At 25.1% G+C, this 19,981-nt stretch overlaps 6 protein-coding genes across 6 annotated transcripts; 2 read left to right on the top strand and 4 right to left on the bottom strand.

Annotated features, from left to right (window-relative positions):
- Nucleotides 1–934: 934 nt before the first annotated feature.
- Nucleotides 935–2,220, bottom strand: CEN2 (centrin-2, putative; the record flags this gene model as incomplete). The annotated part of the gene is made up of 3 exons (XM_029006945.1): nucleotides 935–1,162; nucleotides 1,752–1,906; nucleotides 2,097–2,220. 3 exons carry the CDS (start codon nucleotides 2,218–2,220, stop codon nucleotides 935–937), a joined length of 507 nt encoding a protein of 168 aa, XP_028863383.1.
- A 2,824-nt stretch (nucleotides 2,221–5,044) lies between these two features.
- On the bottom strand, nucleotides 5,045–7,666 carry PmUG01_12070300 (conserved Plasmodium protein, unknown function; the record flags this gene model as incomplete). Its single annotated transcript, XM_029006943.1, has 8 exons — nucleotides 5,045–5,074; nucleotides 5,294–5,449; nucleotides 5,790–5,883; nucleotides 6,064–6,179; nucleotides 6,360–6,410; nucleotides 6,677–6,788; nucleotides 6,981–7,047; nucleotides 7,225–7,666. The coding sequence occupies 8 exons, from the start codon at nucleotides 7,664–7,666 to the stop codon at nucleotides 5,045–5,047; spliced, it is 1,068 nt and encodes a 355-aa protein (XP_028863382.1).
- Nucleotides 7,667–9,334: 1,668 nt separating this feature from the next.
- On the top strand, nucleotides 9,335–10,432 carry HDP (heme detoxification protein, putative; the record flags this gene model as incomplete). Its single annotated transcript, XM_029006942.1, has 3 exons — nucleotides 9,335–9,548; nucleotides 9,707–9,909; nucleotides 10,205–10,432. The coding sequence occupies 3 exons, from the start codon at nucleotides 9,335–9,337 to the stop codon at nucleotides 10,430–10,432; spliced, it is 645 nt and encodes a 214-aa protein (XP_028863381.1).
- Nucleotides 10,433–11,309: 877 nt separating this feature from the next.
- Nucleotides 11,310–12,587, bottom strand: PmUG01_12070100 (glutaminyl-peptide cyclotransferase, putative; the record flags this gene model as incomplete). Its single annotated transcript, XM_029006941.1, has 2 exons — nucleotides 11,310–11,510; nucleotides 11,763–12,587. The coding sequence occupies 2 exons, from the start codon at nucleotides 12,585–12,587 to the stop codon at nucleotides 11,310–11,312; spliced, it is 1,026 nt and encodes a 341-aa protein (XP_028863380.1).
- Nucleotides 12,588–15,849: 3,262 nt separating this feature from the next.
- Nucleotides 15,850–17,511, top strand: PmUG01_12070000 (40S ribosomal protein S5, putative; the record flags this gene model as incomplete). Its single annotated transcript, XM_029006940.1, has 4 exons — nucleotides 15,850–15,856; nucleotides 16,186–16,261; nucleotides 16,510–17,095; nucleotides 17,365–17,511. 4 exons carry the CDS (start codon nucleotides 15,850–15,852, stop codon nucleotides 17,509–17,511), a joined length of 816 nt encoding a protein of 271 aa, XP_028863379.1.
- Nucleotides 17,512–18,401: 890 nt separating this feature from the next.
- PmUG01_12069900 (conserved Plasmodium protein, unknown function) lies at nucleotides 18,402–19,320 on the bottom strand (the record flags this gene model as incomplete). Its single annotated transcript, XM_029006939.1, has 3 exons — nucleotides 18,402–18,495; nucleotides 18,877–18,961; nucleotides 19,119–19,320. 3 exons carry the CDS (start codon nucleotides 19,318–19,320, stop codon nucleotides 18,402–18,404), a joined length of 381 nt encoding a protein of 126 aa, XP_028863378.1.
- Nucleotides 19,321–19,981: the final 661 nt, after the last annotated feature.

Here is a 19,981-nt window from a genome sequence, read left to right as displayed (position 1 = left end):
AAAAAAATGTTTTATATTTGCATGTATATATATAATACGTATAATAATATACATTATATATGTACATACACGTTTTTATATATGCAAAGTGAAAAATGCATTTGTAAAGATTGCTAAATCTTGGTATTATATAAAAGCCTAACAAAAAGGCGTTTGCCTTGGACATATTTCGTTTAAAACATGCATATACAATTCCTTAAATATAATTTTATCATAAAATAAAATAGGAATAAAAAGGGCAATCATAATGATAACGATTTTGTAAAGTCGATATCTTTGGAACAACAATGATAAGTCGCACTACGTCATTGTGCACGCATTTCTTATATAAATAGTATTAATATATATACAAATATAAATATAAATATAAATATAAATATAAATATATATATATATATATATATATATATATATATATATATATATATATATATATATATATATATGCCATTGTTGGGTGATCCCCATGCGGTTAAGCTTACCTAAAGGTGCTTACATATCAAGTCCCATATATTCCTAATGCCGTACTATGCACTAGTAAAATATGGTTAAATGCATCATAAGCAATATCATTACAAATATATATATAACCGAACAATCACATAACGGTGTAATCATACAATCATATGGTCGTATAACCGCATAATAATTCAGTCATATAATCATAAAACTGTCTACTCATATATGCGCATAATAATATATTAGAATAGCCATGATGAGTCTATATTTTATCTGAAACTATATTTCACGCTAAGCTAATACTAGAAAAGAAATTTACAAAACATTCAATGGGTTCAAAAAATGTATACATTTCACATGTATATATACATATATACATATATATATATATATATATATATATATATATATATATATATTGCGCATAAAACGTAAACAATTCTTCTGCTAATATAAATAGAATAAAGAAAAATAGCTATAAAAAACTCTTTTTTGTCATAATTGTGTAAAAATCTTCAAATGATATTTCTCCTTCCCCCTTTGAGTCCGCACGATCTATCATGTCTCTCAATTCTTCATCGGTCAAAGTCTCTCCTAATTCCTTAGCAACTCTTTTTAAGTTTTTTAATGAAATTGCTCCTGTTTTATCATCATCAAATAAGTTAAATATTCTTTGAATACCCTCTCTCGTATCCTTATTTCCCTATAGCGAAATGGAAAAATATGAGAAAAAAAAAAAAAATTAACCAATCAACTATAGAAAGAACCAAAAAAGAATGTAAAACGAGAAATTATAGAAAAACAACGGAAAAATTATGAAAAAACAACGAAAAAATTATGAAAAAACAACGGAAAAATTATGAAAAAACAACGAAAAAATTATGAAAAAACAACGAAAAATTATGAAAAAACAACGAAAAAATTATGAAAAAACAACGAAAAAATTATGAAAAAACAACGAAAAAATTATGAAAAAACAACGAAAAAATTATGAAAAAACAACGAAAAAATTATGAAAAAACAACGAAAAAATTATGAAAAACAACGAAAAAATTATGAAAAAACAGAAAAAACAACGAAAAATTATGAAAAAACAACGAAAAAATTATGAAAAAACAACAAACAAATTATGAAAAAACAACGAAAAAATTATGAAAAAACAACGAAAAAATTATGAAAAAACAACGAAAAAATTATGAAAAAATAATGAAAAAATGCTTCCTTTAGAATGCCAAAAATAGCTAGCTCAAATTAACCAAAAAAAAAAATACATATATGTATATATATATTACTAATTTAGATGTTATGACTTCCATGAACTCTTCAAAATCAATTGACGAATAACCATCTTTTTCTAAATCTGCTATCATTCTAAATATCATAGGGTTTTTTACATCTAACCCTAAGCTTTGCATGGCGCATTTTATTTCTTTGGGATCAATTGTACCTACAACATGCAAAATGGAAAATGAAAAAAAATATAAAATAATAAAAAAAAAAGATACAGGTGGGAGATTAATTAATGGGTATGAAGAATGAGCACGAACAAAGTTACGCTATATATGGGCAGTTAATGGATAATAATTGAAAAATGCTTTATTAATTATTCATGTACTGTTCATGTTTTGCTTCTATACCTGTCCCATCTGTATCTAATAAATTAAAGGCTTCTCTTATTTCTTCAATTTCATCTTCGGTAAAACCAGGTCGTTCTGTGAAACTTTTCTCATACCTCCTTCTTATTGACGTATTTTCTGTCATTACTTTGGGATAATATCAAATTTACTTAGCTGTCTTATAAAATAATACGGCTTGATCCCTTTACTATTTCAATATTTATTTTCTTTTCCTCGAACTCTTGTTCCTTTTAAAGAAACGTCACATGTGTATAGTACATATAATGAATTAAACATATGTATATGCGTATTATACATATATATACATATATATATATATATAAACGTACAACTATGGGTATTTCCCTTTTGTACCATGGCAATTATTAATTCCACTTACCCTTTCTCTTATTAATTTAAAATTTAATTCGTAATATGAAAAAAAATGACCTCTTTTATTCATTAAAAATTTATTTTTACTTCATATTATTTTAAAGGGGTGTATAAAGCACTTCACATCTCACAAAAGTTTGCTTGAAAAAATGTATCTGCGCTTGGATGTATATTAATTCATATATAATATATGTATGTGTATGCATGTATATGTATAATTATATGGTAAATTTTAATATTTCATTTTTTATTTTATTTTATTTTATTTTATTTCATTTTATTTTATTTCATTTCATTTTATTTTATTTCATTTTATTTTATTTTTTTAAATATATATAATTAATCAGACCAATTTTTGTGTTTTCATTTTTGAACATTTTTAAATTTCATTCACGCGATTTCTTCTTTTTTGATTTACAAAATTTTCACTAATATTTAAAAAATCTACAAATTTTTTATTTCTTTTTTTCAGTAGTTATTAATATATTGAAAAGGTTAATTTTTTTTTTTTGTTATTTGTTCGCATGTTAGGATATATATATATATATATACATACACATAAACGTATATAACGTATGTGTACATATTTGTTTACATGTTTGTCCCTTAACAAATCTCCTTATGCATTATTGATAACTCGTATAACTAGGAAAAATTACAGAAAAAAAAAAAATTATTTTTTCTTTATTTAATAACACTTAATATTTTTCTCTTTTGTTCGTTATGTCACTCTTTTTGTCATTCCTTTTTTTTTTTTTTTTTTTTTTTCTACATTTAATGAAAAATATAGCACATAAAAGAAGATATAAAATAATATATTTGTATAAAATTATTTTTATTTAATACCCACGGCAGTTATAATTTTATACATGCATAACGCTAAGTAACTTATTATTTTTTTTTTTTTTCCATTTTTAAGTGTACTCATCATTTATTGTAGTTAAACAATATTATCCTCTATATTAAAATTTAAATAATTTTAGGTTTAAGTCTCATTGAGTATGTTTACACAAGCAGATTAATTTTTTCCTATGAAGAAAAAAACGCCCTATAGAGATTTAACTTATGTTCAACATTTCGCCGCTCACCAGAATGTGAAAATGTAAACATAATATATTATATACACACAGATACATGTACACATGTGTACACGGGTATATATATGCAACTAGCACAATATAGGATTTCTCTACACTGTAGAAAAAAAAAAAAAAAAAAAAAAAACATAGACAAGTTAGTTCTTCCCGAAGGATTTTTGTCGTTTTTATTTGCCGTGATATGTGTGTAAAAATTTACTAAAATCTTTGCTAGTATGTATTGTACATACGTGTGTACTACATACGTACGTGCGTCCTACATACTTACGTGCAATTTTTGTAAAAGATATGTAACTCGTTTATTGTGAAATAAATAAATGGCATGGCCATTTTATAACTACAATACTTGTTGCTTTTTTAAAAAAGTAAGACTAATTTTGTTAGTAACGATGTTTTTAAGCTATCCACTAAGAGATGTTCGATATATAATTCTAATTAAATTTTATCGGCTATTTGCTATATTAAAACATGGGATTAATGTTAAAAAGTCTTTTTATAATACACTTTAACGCGTTCATATCATTTCAAAATAGTGTAATAAATTGTTCAGGAATAAAAAAAAAAAAAAAAGAAATAATAAAAACGCACTTTACAAATTAAAAGGAACTAATCCACCTTATCTCTTCACCATAATGATGTCCTTTTTTTTTTTTTTTTTTTCTGTTTATAATTAGATAAGTATATTCAATGGAAATGATAAGGATATATGTAAACATATACCTAATATATTCATATATGCAAACATAGAAAAATTTAAGTTTCTTCTATGCATAATTCGCTTTAGAAAAAGACGATTAAATTAGCTACCCTTGAACCCTTCCCTTTGTTTCGTTTTATTGTAACTTTAACAGCTGATTATATATCCTTTTGTATACGGCATTTATTACAGCAATCTTATAGCAAACATTTTTTTGACGTGAATTTTTAATCTTTTTAAAGGGTGTAAACAAAAAAAAAAAAAAAAAAAAGTATAGGACATGTTAATGCATGTACGCACTCATACATACAAACATACAAACATACATACATACATACATACATACGTACGTACATACATACGTACATGCCTTTATTCAAGTTGAAAAAAAAGCAGCTACAAACGTAATTTTTAAAAGGCAGAAAAACACAACATACTTCAATACGTTTACATTAAAAAACATTAAAAAAGGAAAATAAAAGACCCTTTTGTCTGTCTATTTAGTATTACATTATTTCATTTAATTTTTGTTGCGCTTTGAATAATAAGGAGGAAAAAAAAAAAGTATGCAATAGGTCAATTTTTAAAGATGTTCAAATAATGTGTTAAACATATACATACGTAAATAAATAAATAAATATATATATATATATATTTGTATTTATTTGTATTTATTTATTTACGTACATATGTATATGTCCACGTAAACGAAGAAATTTTACAGACATATAAAAAAAAATTCGTATGGTTAATCCCCGAACTGTTTTGAAGTAAGGATGAGCTCAAATGTCCAGAAAATTTAAGTATATTGCCTACGAATTACAAAGTGAAAAAAGAAAATCTGTAAAAATAAATACACTACGATAGAGGAGTATGGACAATATAAGTTCATACAGTAGAAATACTACTCAACAGAAAAAGTAAAACCACATATTAAGTACAAATATAAGATGCGTTAAAATAAAAAGGTGATGTATTCACTAGCAAAAAAGAATGACTATCGAGGGAAGGCAAAGTTCATATAGAAGTACCTCTTTAATTAAATATGTAATCTCAGATATATCTTTGCATTTTTTTATATTTTCATTTATATAAGATAAAATATTTTGATCACACGGATTTATTTCTACTTGGACATTTTCTGAATGATAACTGTTTACTTTGAATTGCATTACATTACGTATTGTCTGGAAATGAAAGAGAAGAACGATAAAACAACAACATTAGTGGTAATTGTAGTAGTAGTAGTTGTAGTAGTTGTTGTAGTAGTTGTAGTAGTAGTAGTAGCAGTAGTTGTTGTAGTAGTTGTTGTAGTAGTTGTTGTAGTAGTTGTAGTTGTTGTAGTAGTAGTAGTAGTTGTTGTAGTAGTAGTAGTAGTTGTTGTAGTAGTTGTAGTAGTTGTTGTAGTAGTTGTAGTAGTTGTTGTAGTAGTTGTAGTAGTTGTTGTAGTAGTAGCATTGACAGTAACAAATGCTAGACATTTACGAACGGACAATTTAACTTAAAACCAAACAACATTATAATTACCGTAAATTCGAGAATAATAAAATCATCCGTTTTCTCTATTATCTTAAGTGGTGACAACTGGGTAGTTTTCATATTCCTATCTGCTGATTTTATACTAAAATGAAAATCAACACAAATATATATAAAAAAAGGGTGTGTCTAAGTGTTGACGTATGTATATATATACATATATATATATATATATATATATGTACATAATATATACCTACGCATAACCTACATGATGTAAATATATATTTATAATAACATGAACATAGCTAAGTCTTCTTCTTACTTTTCCTCTAATAATTTAATTCTCTCTTTGCAGTCTAATGTGTCTGAAAAATTTATGTCTATTTCCTTTCTTTTCTTTTTCATGTAGTTGTCGTATTTTTCTATTTTTTCTCTTAACTTATGTGGAAGAAAGAGAGGAGAAAGAATAAAAAAAAAAATAAAATAAAATAAAAATAAATAAAACAAATAACATAAAATAAAATAATATTACATAATATAACATAAATTATCAAAATAATCGAAGACTCATTTTTGAGCTTGTTCATTCGGCTATTTTATTATATCGATTAAGCGTACCTTGTTGATTTCCTTTTTAAGTTTTTTCAATGTTTCATCCATTTCGTTGTTCTTCAAAATAACAAAATTTTTAAAATAATTACGACGATATCTTCGTTAATGTTCGCACATGTACATATAAAATAAATGCATATATATATATATATATATGCATATGCACGCACGCTACTACAAACCAATATGCATTTACACGTATCTGAATAACAGTTATACACAGTTAATCTTTTTGCAGAATAAATTTTGTATTATTCATGTATGTACTTATGTATGTGGTAATTATATACATGAGCACATATTCATCTGTGTAAGCTCCTCACCTTTTCCTTATTCTTGTCAAAAATTGCATCATACTCCTCAACTTTTGCTTCTAATTCTAATTTTTTCAACCTTTCATTCTCAAACTCTATTTTTTGATTCCTTTCCGTCAACCTGCAAAACCAAGAGTAAGATACGTGTATACAATTAGAAGCGGGAAAAAAACAGAGAATATAAAATCTATAAGAGAAAAAAATAGCAACGTAACAAAAGAACAAAGTAGTGAAATAATAAAGCAGCAAAACGGTAAAGCAGCAATACGACATAACAAATATTTACACATCAAATATCTTTCAACTGTCTTACTTTATTTTTAAGTTTTCTACATGATCGACAAAAAAGGAATTAGCTGAGAACAATATATTTACAGCTTCTGTAAAAAAGAAAAAAAAAAAAAAGGGAAAAATATTTTTAAGAGATTATAAATCAGTCCTTCTCTATATAAGCATAAGATCGTTTTCGTTACAGGCCAAAGAAAAAAAAAAAAAAATTGTCCCATCAAAATATTTTCTTTTTTTTATAAATTTTTCAAATAATTTTGTCCCGTTACCTGATGTATTATTAAAGAGTAGATCTAATAAATTTGAAATTTCATTTTCTAACTGCTTTACTTGAAGTTTATCATTGTACTGTTTGCAATGACGAACAAAATTTTCATACGATTCAATAATTAATTCTTGGTCATTATTACATAAGTTCATATTACCAAAATCATTTATATGATTAATATAATTTAAAATTTCTTGACATAAATTATATAATGTTTTTATTAAATTTTCATCAATTTCATCTTCTAAATCTTTTTTATTTTCATTTGTATATTTTATGAATTCAAAAATTTCATTAAATTTTTTGTGAAATGAGTAGAATAAATCGTTCTTTGAATATATATCATCATTTCTTATGCTAGTATTATAATTCTGTTTTTGATTACTAAAAGATGTTAAGTTATTTACACCGCTGTTCTTATCTACAGTTGTAATATGCTCCATCTTTTCCTTATATTACTTTAAAAAATTGGTATACGTAAATGTATTCCTCTAAAAGTTGTCTTTGTTCTTGCCCTAACCGTCCTTAACTTAATGATAGCTATTCATACATGGCATAATAATGCAAAAAAAAAAAAGAAAAAGGGAAAGAATAGCAACGTTCTTTCGTTCTTTCGTTCTTTCGTTGTTTTGTTTTTTTCGTCTGTTGTTTTTTGTTTTTTCAAGTTTTACAAAATGTCGAAATTAAAATGTACTCGCCTGTCTCTCAAAAATCAACATACACGTAGAAATTTATGCATATACATATATTTAATCATATATATATGTATATATATTCATATATACATATGTACGCTTATTTCATCCCTTCTCTTTAAATTATTTAAAAAAAATAAAATAAAATACATGTTGCAAAATAACTTATTAGGGATTTAAAATTAAACTAACAGCGTTTCAAACTGGTCCCCCCAAGTGTTTATTATTCATATTAATGGGATACAAAAATACGGCTGACAAAAAAAAAAAAAAAAAAAAAAGAATTCGTACAAAAAAGATTAGGTACTATTTTGAATAAGTTATGTAACAAGTTGTTTCAGTTTTTCTAAAAAACCGTTAAGGACGTTTTGTGTTAACACGTGATATTCGTAAAATTAACAAGGGTACGTATAGAGTTACTTAAGCAAGCAAAGAATACGTTAGACTATTTGCAAACATTGAGCATATTTTTGCTTACATTCCCGCCTTGTATAAGTGTACGTATATGTACACTCATGCAAACATATATTCACCCATACATACGTGTATATATTCGCACATATGTATATGCATGTATAACGTACACACACGTTGCTGTATTAACACTGCGCACGTAAATATATTTCCTTTCGTAAAACAAAATATATGAAGCAATAATATCAACAAACATAAATGAGCAATAAAAAAAGTAAAAAAATTTTATAAAGTAGTATGATTAAAATTCTCTTTGTTTTTTTTATTTATTAAATATGCAAATATATAGCATTTCACCGATTTTTATTTTTTTATTTGTCAGTGCATAGGCAGTATGGTACTTAAAATTAAATGTTTTTTCATTTTATAAAAAGATTATTTCACTTTCCTATTCAAGATAAAAAAAAAAAAAATTAAAAAAAAAAATTGAAATTTGAAATTAATATAAAAGGATACAAATATCTACATTATTTTATCCTATCATATATATTTTATATATTTTATGTATTTTAAATATTTTATGTATATTATGTATTTTATGTATTTTAAATATTTTTTATATTATATTTATTCATTTATTTATTTTTTCGGACGCTGATAAAAATGAAGGAAATGCACATATTCGCTAATATATGCGTGAATTCGCCTTGCATACATTCATAAAATGTATTAATATTTATCGTTTTTATGTTTGAACTAAATGTACAGCAGTTACCGTGTACAGTTAATTATTTTTATTTTATTTTTTGTCCAACATGAGGGCTCTACTTAATAAATAAATACATATATATATATATATTTATATATATATATATGTACGTGGGTGTATGTGCATGTGTATATTCGTGCTTATAATTGCATGTATGCGCGTGCAAACACCTGTACACACTTGTTTACCAATGTGCTTATTCGCTCATTTGCGAATACGTGTAAATACAAAATATGAAATACACATTTTACATTTTTGTTATTAAAAGATTGTATACTCGTAGCGGGGGACTAAGGAAACCCCAGAAGGTAACAAACAACCCAGAAAGTATTAACAGAAAAGTTTATTGGTGTTTTGAACACAAACCTATTAAAAGGACATTAGTTAATTTGATATTCTCACACAATGAATTAAAACTTTTTTCGAATTTTTTAAATCACCCAAATGGTTAAACATCATTTTATAATCACATGTCTACAGTTAATTATGTACGTATATTTATTACTACACTTATTCATTTTTACATTTTTATTATTTAATGTTATACCTGGTCACACTTGAATTTCTTTATTTTTTGTTTTTATTTTATTTTTTTCTTTTATTAGTTGGTACATCTCTAATTCATGAGTTGTCCTTAGAAGGCCCTTATACAGGATTTCTTCCATCAAATGAGGCGTTAAAATTAATTAGCAAAGAAAGTTTAAATAAGTTATATCACGATGATAATAAATTATCGGAATTTGTTTTAAATCATTTCACAAGAGATTATTGGCTATATAGGGATTTATATGGATCTTCATACCAACCAGTTAGTATAAACATTTCAAAAGATAAAGCACATTTTATGTGAATTGTTCCTTTGAAAGGGTTCGTGCATATATATACATGTGTATTTATTGCATTATGTATTTATATTCATGCTTTGAGCCGATACACATATATATGCCGTCGTAAAAATGGCATAAGAAGGAGCTTTTAGTTTGCTTCCAGTGATGTATTTATGTAAACGCCCTTTTCCCGATTTGTTATATTACTTTTGCTTTTCTTATTTTTTTATTCTTTTTTCTGATTCCTTTTTTCTCCTTTTCTTTCCATTTTTGCAGTGGTTAATGTACAACGAAAAAAGGGAAGCTCCAGAAAAAATTACAAACTTAATGAACAACGACTTAATGGTAAAAATAAAAGGAGAATTCAAAAATTGTGATCATGCGATTTATTTGAATAAATCCAAAATAATTAGGCCGAACATGAAATGTCACAACGGAGTGGCACATATTGTGAACAGGCCAATAATATTTCACGAACATTTAGACATTTCAGCGTATCATTGACGTTTTTATAATTTACTGAAAATGCATAAAAAGGATTATTTGGGATATTTTTACGGCTTTGAAGTTTTACCACTTTGAACTTTTACCGCTTTGAACTTTTACCGCTTTGAACTTTTACCGCTTTGAACTTTTACCGCTTTGAACTTTTACCGCTTTGAACTTCTACCGCTTTGAACTTTTACCGCTTTGAACTTTTACCGCTTTGAACTTTTACCGCTTTTCCACCTTGCTGTTTTCTCCTTTTTCTGCATTCCAATTATCTTTGTATTTTTTATTTGTTATTGACTTTAAAATATAGTAATATACTACCCACTTGTGAAAAATTACACAAATAACAAGACAAAAAAAAAAAGAAAGTGAAGCTTCCGAATATGCATATATTTTACGAATAACTTTTTACACATTTTACACAAAGGTGTACACATACACATATAGATGAATATCATCTTTAATGAATAAACGTTTTAAAAGTGTTTGAGCTTTTATTTTATAAATAAGTACATTGATGATTGCAAAGCCTATTCACAAAAAAAAAAAAAAAAAAAAAAAAAAAAAAGACATATAAAAATATATAATTGTGATAAAAAAATATAGTTAACTACTATTCTATTTTAAATGGTCATTTAACTAATGGAATTAAAAACTATCAGGGTGTCAATTTTAAAAAGGGTAAATTCGAATGTACGGCGGTATCAAAGAAGAATCATTATGTATATAAGTATACACACACATATATATATATATATATATATATATTTTAATACAAATACCTACACATGATAATGTTTGTGAACCCCTACATACATATATTGGAATGAGCATTACCATAAGAACGTATGTGCACAACGACTGCTCCGCTCTTAACACATAAAAATTTTTAGAGATTTTCTCCTATTAATTTGAAATATTCACTCAAAATTACTCCGGCACTTAATTTTTCATTCTTTTCAAGTTTTATTTCAAATATGTTGGACCAAAGTTTTCCCGTTACTAATAAGTTTGGTAACTGCTCTTTTCTATTTCTGGGGTTAATTGCTACACCGTTTGGCACGGCCTCTATGTTTTTTTTCTTTGCATCCTATAAAATTAAAAGAAAAGAAGCAGATGCACACAAATAAATATATATATATACTTGTGCATATAAATAAATATATATATATACGCGTTCATGCATCCATTCATGCATCCATTCATGCATCCATTCATATATCCATTAATGTACCCATTAATGTACCCATTAATACACCAATTCAAATAAGCATATACACACACATGGTAATAAATAGCCAATATCACCAAACACATGCAACTATAGAAATGCAATTCATACATAGTTATCGCATTGTTCAACTAGTCCACGAAGACTGATTATTTTAAGGCAGGATCCACTAGTGATATCTAACTCAATTATTAATTCCGTTAAAAATATATTTCCATAAATAGAATCAGTTTCGAAATGATACTCTAATTCATTAACACGTTCGATCGAAAAACCTGCACAAGTGATTTTTGTTTTTTTGGCTATAGATAATTTCTTTTCTTTTAAAAATTCATGGGGAATTTCAAGCTCATAAAGAAAATCATCCCCCGATGTTGCCCACAATTTTTGACGAGATGCAAAATTATTTTTTTTTAGTGTCTCTTCTGAATAGACTACATTTAAGTTAGACGTTAAACCGTAGCCATCTAAATCATATTCAAACATATGCTCTAATATGAATGAATAAAAATCAAAAACAAATACTCTTTTTTCTTTATACATTAACATTAAAATATATTTTTTGTAAGTGGATGGTTCAACTAATACTGTAATTCCTTCTGCAAAATAATTACTCTTTAAATTGTAATGTTGTTCTGTCTTACTTGTAGATAAATTAAATTTTCTTAAATAACTATAACCATATAATCCTGAGGATTCAATTAATGTATCATTATCTAAAAATAATAATCCTTGAGTAAAGGGATATTTATTTGCATCCTTTCGAATTATACTTGGATCTATGCTTACTAAATTCCCGTCTGATGGATCATGAATGTGATCATATTTATTTATCACATTATATGTATATATGCCTATTGGAAATGGAAATCCATTTGTCGCATTTGAATTTTTTACAAAATGTAGAATTAACAAAACAGCGGCAACTATGAGCATAACAACAACTACGGCCACAAAAATGACGGTCCTCCTGAAACATCTACACACACACATTGTAAATTAGTATGTATTAACAAGGGCGATTTGGCTGTATATGCACATATAGGTGTATATGTACATACGTGCAATATATATGCCCGTATATGTATATATATATATATATATATATATATAATATAATATTATTTATATATTATTTATATATTATTTATGTACTATTTATATATTATTTATATATTATTCATTTATTATTCATGCATTATTCATATATTATTTATAAATAATGCGTATATTTTTTATATAATATGTAAATATTTTTTATATAATATGTAAATATTTTTTATATATAATGTATAAATTTTTTATATATTATGTATATATTTTTTATATATAATGTATATATTTTTTATATATAATGTATATATTTTTTATATATTATGTATTTATTTTTTTATATTTTGTGTTTATTATATATATATTTATGCCCAAAATAGACAAGCAAATTATGTATTATGACGTTGCTACCAAAAAGAGCTTATTATGTTTTGTCCAAAAAAAAAAAAAACACTATATATATATATATATATATATATATATATGTATTTGTATTTATATACGTATACGTTTTTAATAACGTAAGCTATTTTAATATAACTTAAAAGTTTGAAAAAAAAACAAAAAAAAATAATAAATTACAACCTGGCAACAGCTTTAAAATATTTGTTCAAATAAAATACTCAAAAAGGTACATAATTTTTTTTTTTTTTTTTTATTATTTATTCTGCTTTCTTCTTTCCATTTTTTTTTTTTTTTATAATTTTTATTTAAGTTAACCAGATGAACGTGATCATATTGTATGATCTTTGAACTGTAATAATGCTTTTTCGAAAAAGTTGCATGTTTACAATTTTTTTTCTTTTTTCCCGTATTGTACATATATATATATATATATACAAATAATGCAGAATAAAGACTCATTTAATTAAAAATTTCGACGTCTTTCCATATCTATGTTACATAAAAACAAAGACGGATCTGCAACACTGTCATGCTCTATGTCCATAAAAAAAATGCATAATTGATATTGGGCATAAGTAAATATATAAATAAATAAATAAATATAAATATATATTCATATATACGCATGTACAAATCCATAATTTAAATCTTTACCTTGTTAAACTTTTTTTTTTATTAAGGTTCATGTCACCATAATTGGGAGACACAGCTTTTCTCGCTTTAAGTCTTTTAATACCATATTTTTCACTCATTTTTTTATCCTATTTTTTAAAAATTTTATATCCATTCCATTTTTGTAATATGGGTAGTCTTTTTTTTTCTCATGTCCATATATATATAAATATATATATATATCCACGAAAAAACATTTGTATTTTTTGCTAATTGATTAAAATATATTTGGTCTAATGGACGGAAGACAAAAACAAAAAAAAAAAAAGAAAAAGTAAAATTCCCAATAAAAAGTTAAAAAATAAATCTTTATCCTGCCTTACGGTTCTCGCAAAAATATTCAGTTTTTATGAAACCTGTTTTTTTTTTTTTTTTTTTTTTGGTAATTTTATCTGTATTTTTTAACATGTACAGACGACCGTACACATGTGTGGTGTTTATATATGCTGTACACGCTACTTCTATTCATACATACATACATATATGTATGTATATAGGCCTATTATAAAGTAATAATTAACAATATCAATATAAATATAATACTTTTACACATATGAACAAATGATTGCCACTAAACTGCTAATATATGCTTTACAAATATATAGCACAAACTCTCCTAATGCAACATACTATTTTCAAAAACATATATATTGCTAGGTAGTCGCAGGAAAGATTAAAATTTATATTACTTTAAAAAATTATTTTCTCTTCATAACCTTTATGTAAATACACAAAATATGCAATTACCACGGAAACAGAAAAAAAAAAAATATATACATGTATATATATGTGTAAATATGAACGGAGTGAAGGAAATTTTACGAAGGACGATTATATAACAAAAAACGAATGGGTGGAAAAATAAATTTGCAGCTTGCATTAAGTTATAAATAATTAAGATAATGTATAATTTTTCGGTAAAAATTACGTTATGCCTACATATTTTCTTCTAAAACGGTGTTGAATTTATTTGTTTTTTAACAAAAGTTTAATTGTATTATTACTACATCATATGTATACTAAAAAAAGTATATTCCTACTTTTTTTTGTTCGTAATTTTTTTTTTTTTCAATAAAATTGCATATCAGGTGAGAAAAGTGGATAATTTCACCTTTGAGTATATTTACTTTATAAAACCTTAAGAATAATTTAAAGTTTATCAATTCTTAAATATTTCATAAGAAAAAAAAATAATTAAAACGTTCACCAAAGCAAGTTGTTCCATCTACAAGCTAAGTTCATTGAAGCACTTGCGTATTTTAGGACCTAGGAGACAACAAAAACGTAGACTATATATATACAAATATTCAAATTTATAATACTTAAAATCGTATCGATATTTATGTACAATTTAATAACCCTCGCTTTTTGATTATGTGCATACTATAATACGGTTTAAATTCCTTACAGTAATATATATTCATCCCCTTTTTTTTGCTCTCACTATACTTAAAAGTGAAAATATAAATGAGCTTTACTAAAAAAAAAAAAAATAAAAAAGATGCACGTCGGTAAATTGTGTAAGTAAACGTTTTTTTTTATATGTTTTCTGAAACAGCAAATATTCTAGGTTAATTACTATATTTTTTGGAAAGTATATGCACCTTATAATTTTACTAAGTTATCTTTATTTATTCGTTTATTTATTTAAAGTTTTTATGTTTTTACTTCTTTTTTTGATAAATAATAAGGACTATATTTTTCTTTAAACTGATAAGCGACATTTCTACGTGTGAGAAAAAAGCATAAGTATCAAACAAATTATATATCAATAAAAAAAAAAAAAAAAAAAAAAAAAAATTAATATTTTTTCATCACATTTAAGAATACTTACAGAAAAAAAAAAAAAAAAATATAATATAAATTATGTTCTAAGTGGAATGCCTTTCCCCCCCCACACCTCAAAAAAAAAAACAAAAACAAAACAAAATAATATATACATATACATAATAAGTTTATAAAATAAATGTATGTATATATAATTTAACAAAATTAAAGAAAAAACAAATATAAAGCTTTTTATATAAATAAACAAACATCTTCTTTTAAACAATCCAATTGATAAACAATGGAAGGTAAACTACAAATTTGCTGACCTATGACGATAAATTTTGCTTACGCATATTGTTTTATTGTGTTTTATTCTGCTATATTTTGCTGTATTTTTCTTTATTTTGCTTTATTCTGTTTTTAAAAAATTATCAAGTTATACATAAACATATGATTGTTTACATGATGTACATATACATATGCACGCACAATGGATGCGTACATCTTTGTGTACAATAAGATTGCGTCATTTTTAAAGAGAACAAGGTTGCTAGTATGTAAGAGATGTATGTAGTGATTACAGTTAAAAATATACATATGTATGTATATATGTTTCTTTTTTAACGAATATTAGATAGAGGAGGTTTTTCAAGGGGATTTGGAAGAGGTCCAAGGGGACCTAGAGGAGCCAGAGGAAGGGGAAGAGGAAGGTAATAATGAATATATATATATATATATATATATATGTACATACATACCTACGTACCAACGCATATGTGTATGCAGATATCGTTGTAAATGGGTATGTTTCATATATACATGTATTTGTGTATGTGCACTTAAATGCTTGATTGTTGTTATATAAATATACGTGAAGTACTAATGAATGTTACACACCGATGCGCGCGCGTAAATTCGAATAATGCTGAATTTTACCTGAACGGTTCATAATTTTTAGAGGAAGAAGTTCAGCTGAAGATGACTTGAAAAATTGGGTGCCAGTAACGAAATTAGGAAGATTAGTGAAGGAAGGAAAAATCGTATCAATTGAAGAAATATATTTACATTCCTTGCCAATAAAAGAGTATCAAATTATTGATTACTTTTTTCAACCGAATGAATGTGCACACCCATTGAAGGATGACGTTGTAAAAATTATGCCTGTACAAAAACAAACACGTGCTGGACAAAGGACAAGATTTAAGGCTTTTGTAGCTATTGGTGATGGAAATGGTCATTGTGGATTAGGTGTAAAGTGTGCAAAGGAAGTCGCAACAGCTATTAGAGGTGCAATTATTGCTGCAAAACTTTCTTTAATACCAGTCAGACGAGGATATTGGGGAAATAAAATTGGTGATCCACACACAGTACCTATGAAAGTATCAGGAAAATGTGGAAGTGTTCGTATTCGTTTAGTACCAGCACCCAGAGGTACACAAATTGTTGGTGCACCAACAACAAAGAAAATGTTAAATTTTGCAGGAATTAAAGATTGCTTTTCGTCGTCTTGTGGAAAAACAAAAACGAGAGGAAACTTTTTAAGAGTAAGAAATTTTATTTATAAAGAGATATTATGTTCTTCATTTTAAATATAGTTTTATTAGCGTTCTTGTGTGCATTGATTTTTTTTTTTTTTTTTTATAATAATTGATAAAAAAAAATTTTATTATGTTATTTGCACGAACATTGGAAATGCTTATAAACTCGTGCACATATGTACAAATGTATATATATATATATATATATCGACATGTATATTTTCGCGTTAAATTACCCTTATTGCACCGCGTATATTTTCGTTTTTCCATTTTAGGCAATTTTCAACGCTTTAAGTAAAACATACGGATATTTAACACCAGATTTATGGAAGGTAACAAACTTTGACAAATCTCCATATGAAGAATGGTCCGACTTCCTGGAAACTTATCAAAATGTAAAGGGAATTAAAACAACCGTTTAGACAGGCTTATGTGAACATGTATATTATATATATTTTTATGTAAAAAATATATATATGTATACCCATATATGTATACATTTTTACACACACCAAGTAATTAATTTCATTATATATTTCAGCAGTGAAGTGGTAGTTTTTGCAAAACGTGCACATTTTGTTATCTCTTTTTTATATATACACCATTTTACCCAAAATAATAATTCTTATTATGATTTCCTTAATTTTTAATACGAATAAAAAGTTGTATCAAAAAAATTTTTTTTTTTCATAATGGATACAAAAAAAAAAAAAAAATATATATATATATATGTAAACATTTATCTTATATTTTTAAATTACATTAAAATATCCTTTTTAAAATAAAATAGACTAGACAATATTGACCTTTGTATTTTTTTCGTCAGTAACGTACTACAGCTGCAGTTGAAAGGTTATAAAATCTAAATAGCAACTACTTACCTACGCGTCTGCATATATATATATATATATATATATATGTGTGTAAATTTTTATAACTTGGTCGTGCACCTTATTTTATCGCATATTCTATATGCACAGCAGTAAAAAACAATCGTTTGACAGATTCCCAGCATTTGTCATAATACATAATAAGGTTTTATAGTACAAGAAACAAAATGTTTGAATCTTATGTACAACTTGGACATTATTCAATGTCAAATTAAAAAATGTTTACAAATTTTTAACAAATAATGATGCAGGAAAAAAAGTACTTTTAAATAGCTAATATATGGATCTAAATACTTTTCCTTATTTGAAAATCGTTAAAAAAAAAAAAGGTGAACAATAATGAAGAAACAATTAAAACAAAGGTAAAGAGTATATTCTGCCCCGCTGCAATAACCATATAATTTTTTCTAATTATTTCTCCTTCAGAATATTGTTAATTTTCTTGGTACATCGTTAACTAATTTTTTTTCATACCATCTTTTGCCTAATTTTTCAATATCATCTTCATACATTTGGCTGTAATTTCAAAATAAAAATAAAAAAAAAAAAAAAGGAAAAAATATATGATGAAATGGCAAAAAACGGTTAACATTTATATGCCTAAAAAATTATGCATGTGTGTGTCCTATGTATGCATATTATGTCAATAATTATTATTTTCTTTCTATATTTATTATTATAAACGAAAATGAAAAATGAAATGATAATGCAAATATTATTATAGCAAATAAAAAAATCTTCAGATATGTGATATAAGCAAAGCACTCTGATGTAACGAGCTTTCTTCTTTTCAAGTTAATTAAGAGTGCATACTTATGCCCACCTATACATGTACATACATATATATATATGAATTTGAATAAATTGCATCCATGGATGTTCTTGTATTTGTATTACCTGAATTCAGTATTCCCCTTATTTAGTTCTTTTAATTTGTTATTCATTTGCTTTATTCTTTTTTTTAGTAATTTTTCAAATGTCCCTATAAATATAACGCGAACAGGCAATAGAAATGTACGTATGTTTGTAAGTATATACATAATTATATGTACAAAATAATATTTTTTCCATAGGTCAACATAACATGATTAAAACTTTATCTATGTGCAATTTTGAATTTTTTTCTGTTTATATTTCACCTTTTCTTTCTACTTCGTTGTCTTCCTTCCTTTCATCCTCTATGCTTAAAATGAATGGTTTTATTTCTTCTTTTTTCATGAAAGGATTACAATTTAAAGAATCATTCAATTCATTTATTACATTTTTTTCTTTCTTCCTTTTGGTAGTACCCTTACTATTGGCTTTTTTTTTTACAATTTTGTTCTTTATTTTTAACGCCATTAGTTATATTTAAGGATGTATATTACGGTTTAAATCATTTTTGTTCCCTTCTATATATATATATATATATATATACATATGTTGTATATTTATTACGCCCTTTTAAATTTCTCTTTTTATATATATGTTAATTTGACTAAACTTTTTACATTCTTTTATCTTAATACTTAATGCATATTTTGCTAAAATATTTTTATTCGTTTATTTACTAGCTTTGCTGCACAAAAAAATTAATTACATTATATGTAAGCACAAATAATACCATGTGAAAATGGTATATTATATTATTTTATAATACTTTGTAAATTTTTTTGGTTAATTATTTTTTTTTTTTTCTTCAATTTTAGGCAGCGCTGTTTGTTCATTCGTTCATTCGTTCATTTTTACATTTATCCTCTTGTATATATACATTTATATTTACACGCTATGGTATTGATATATTTGTCGCTTTCCTTATGTATACACTTTTATAATTATTTATTTTTCTTTATTTTTATTTTATTTTTTTTTTTTTTTTTTTTTTGTTTTTATTTTATTTTTTTGTTTTTATTTTATTTTATTTTTTTATTTTTTTATTTTTTTATTTTTTTTTCTTTATTTTTATTTTAATTTGTGCCATCGTTTCATTGTACTTGTTTGTTTATGTTTCCCCATTTTAATT

Source organism: Plasmodium malariae, assembly GCF_900090045.1.
Source record: "Plasmodium malariae genome assembly, chromosome: 12".
Lineage (NCBI taxonomy): Eukaryota > Apicomplexa > Aconoidasida > Haemosporida > Plasmodiidae > Plasmodium > Plasmodium malariae.
This window is presented reverse-complemented; position numbering and strand designations above follow the sequence as displayed.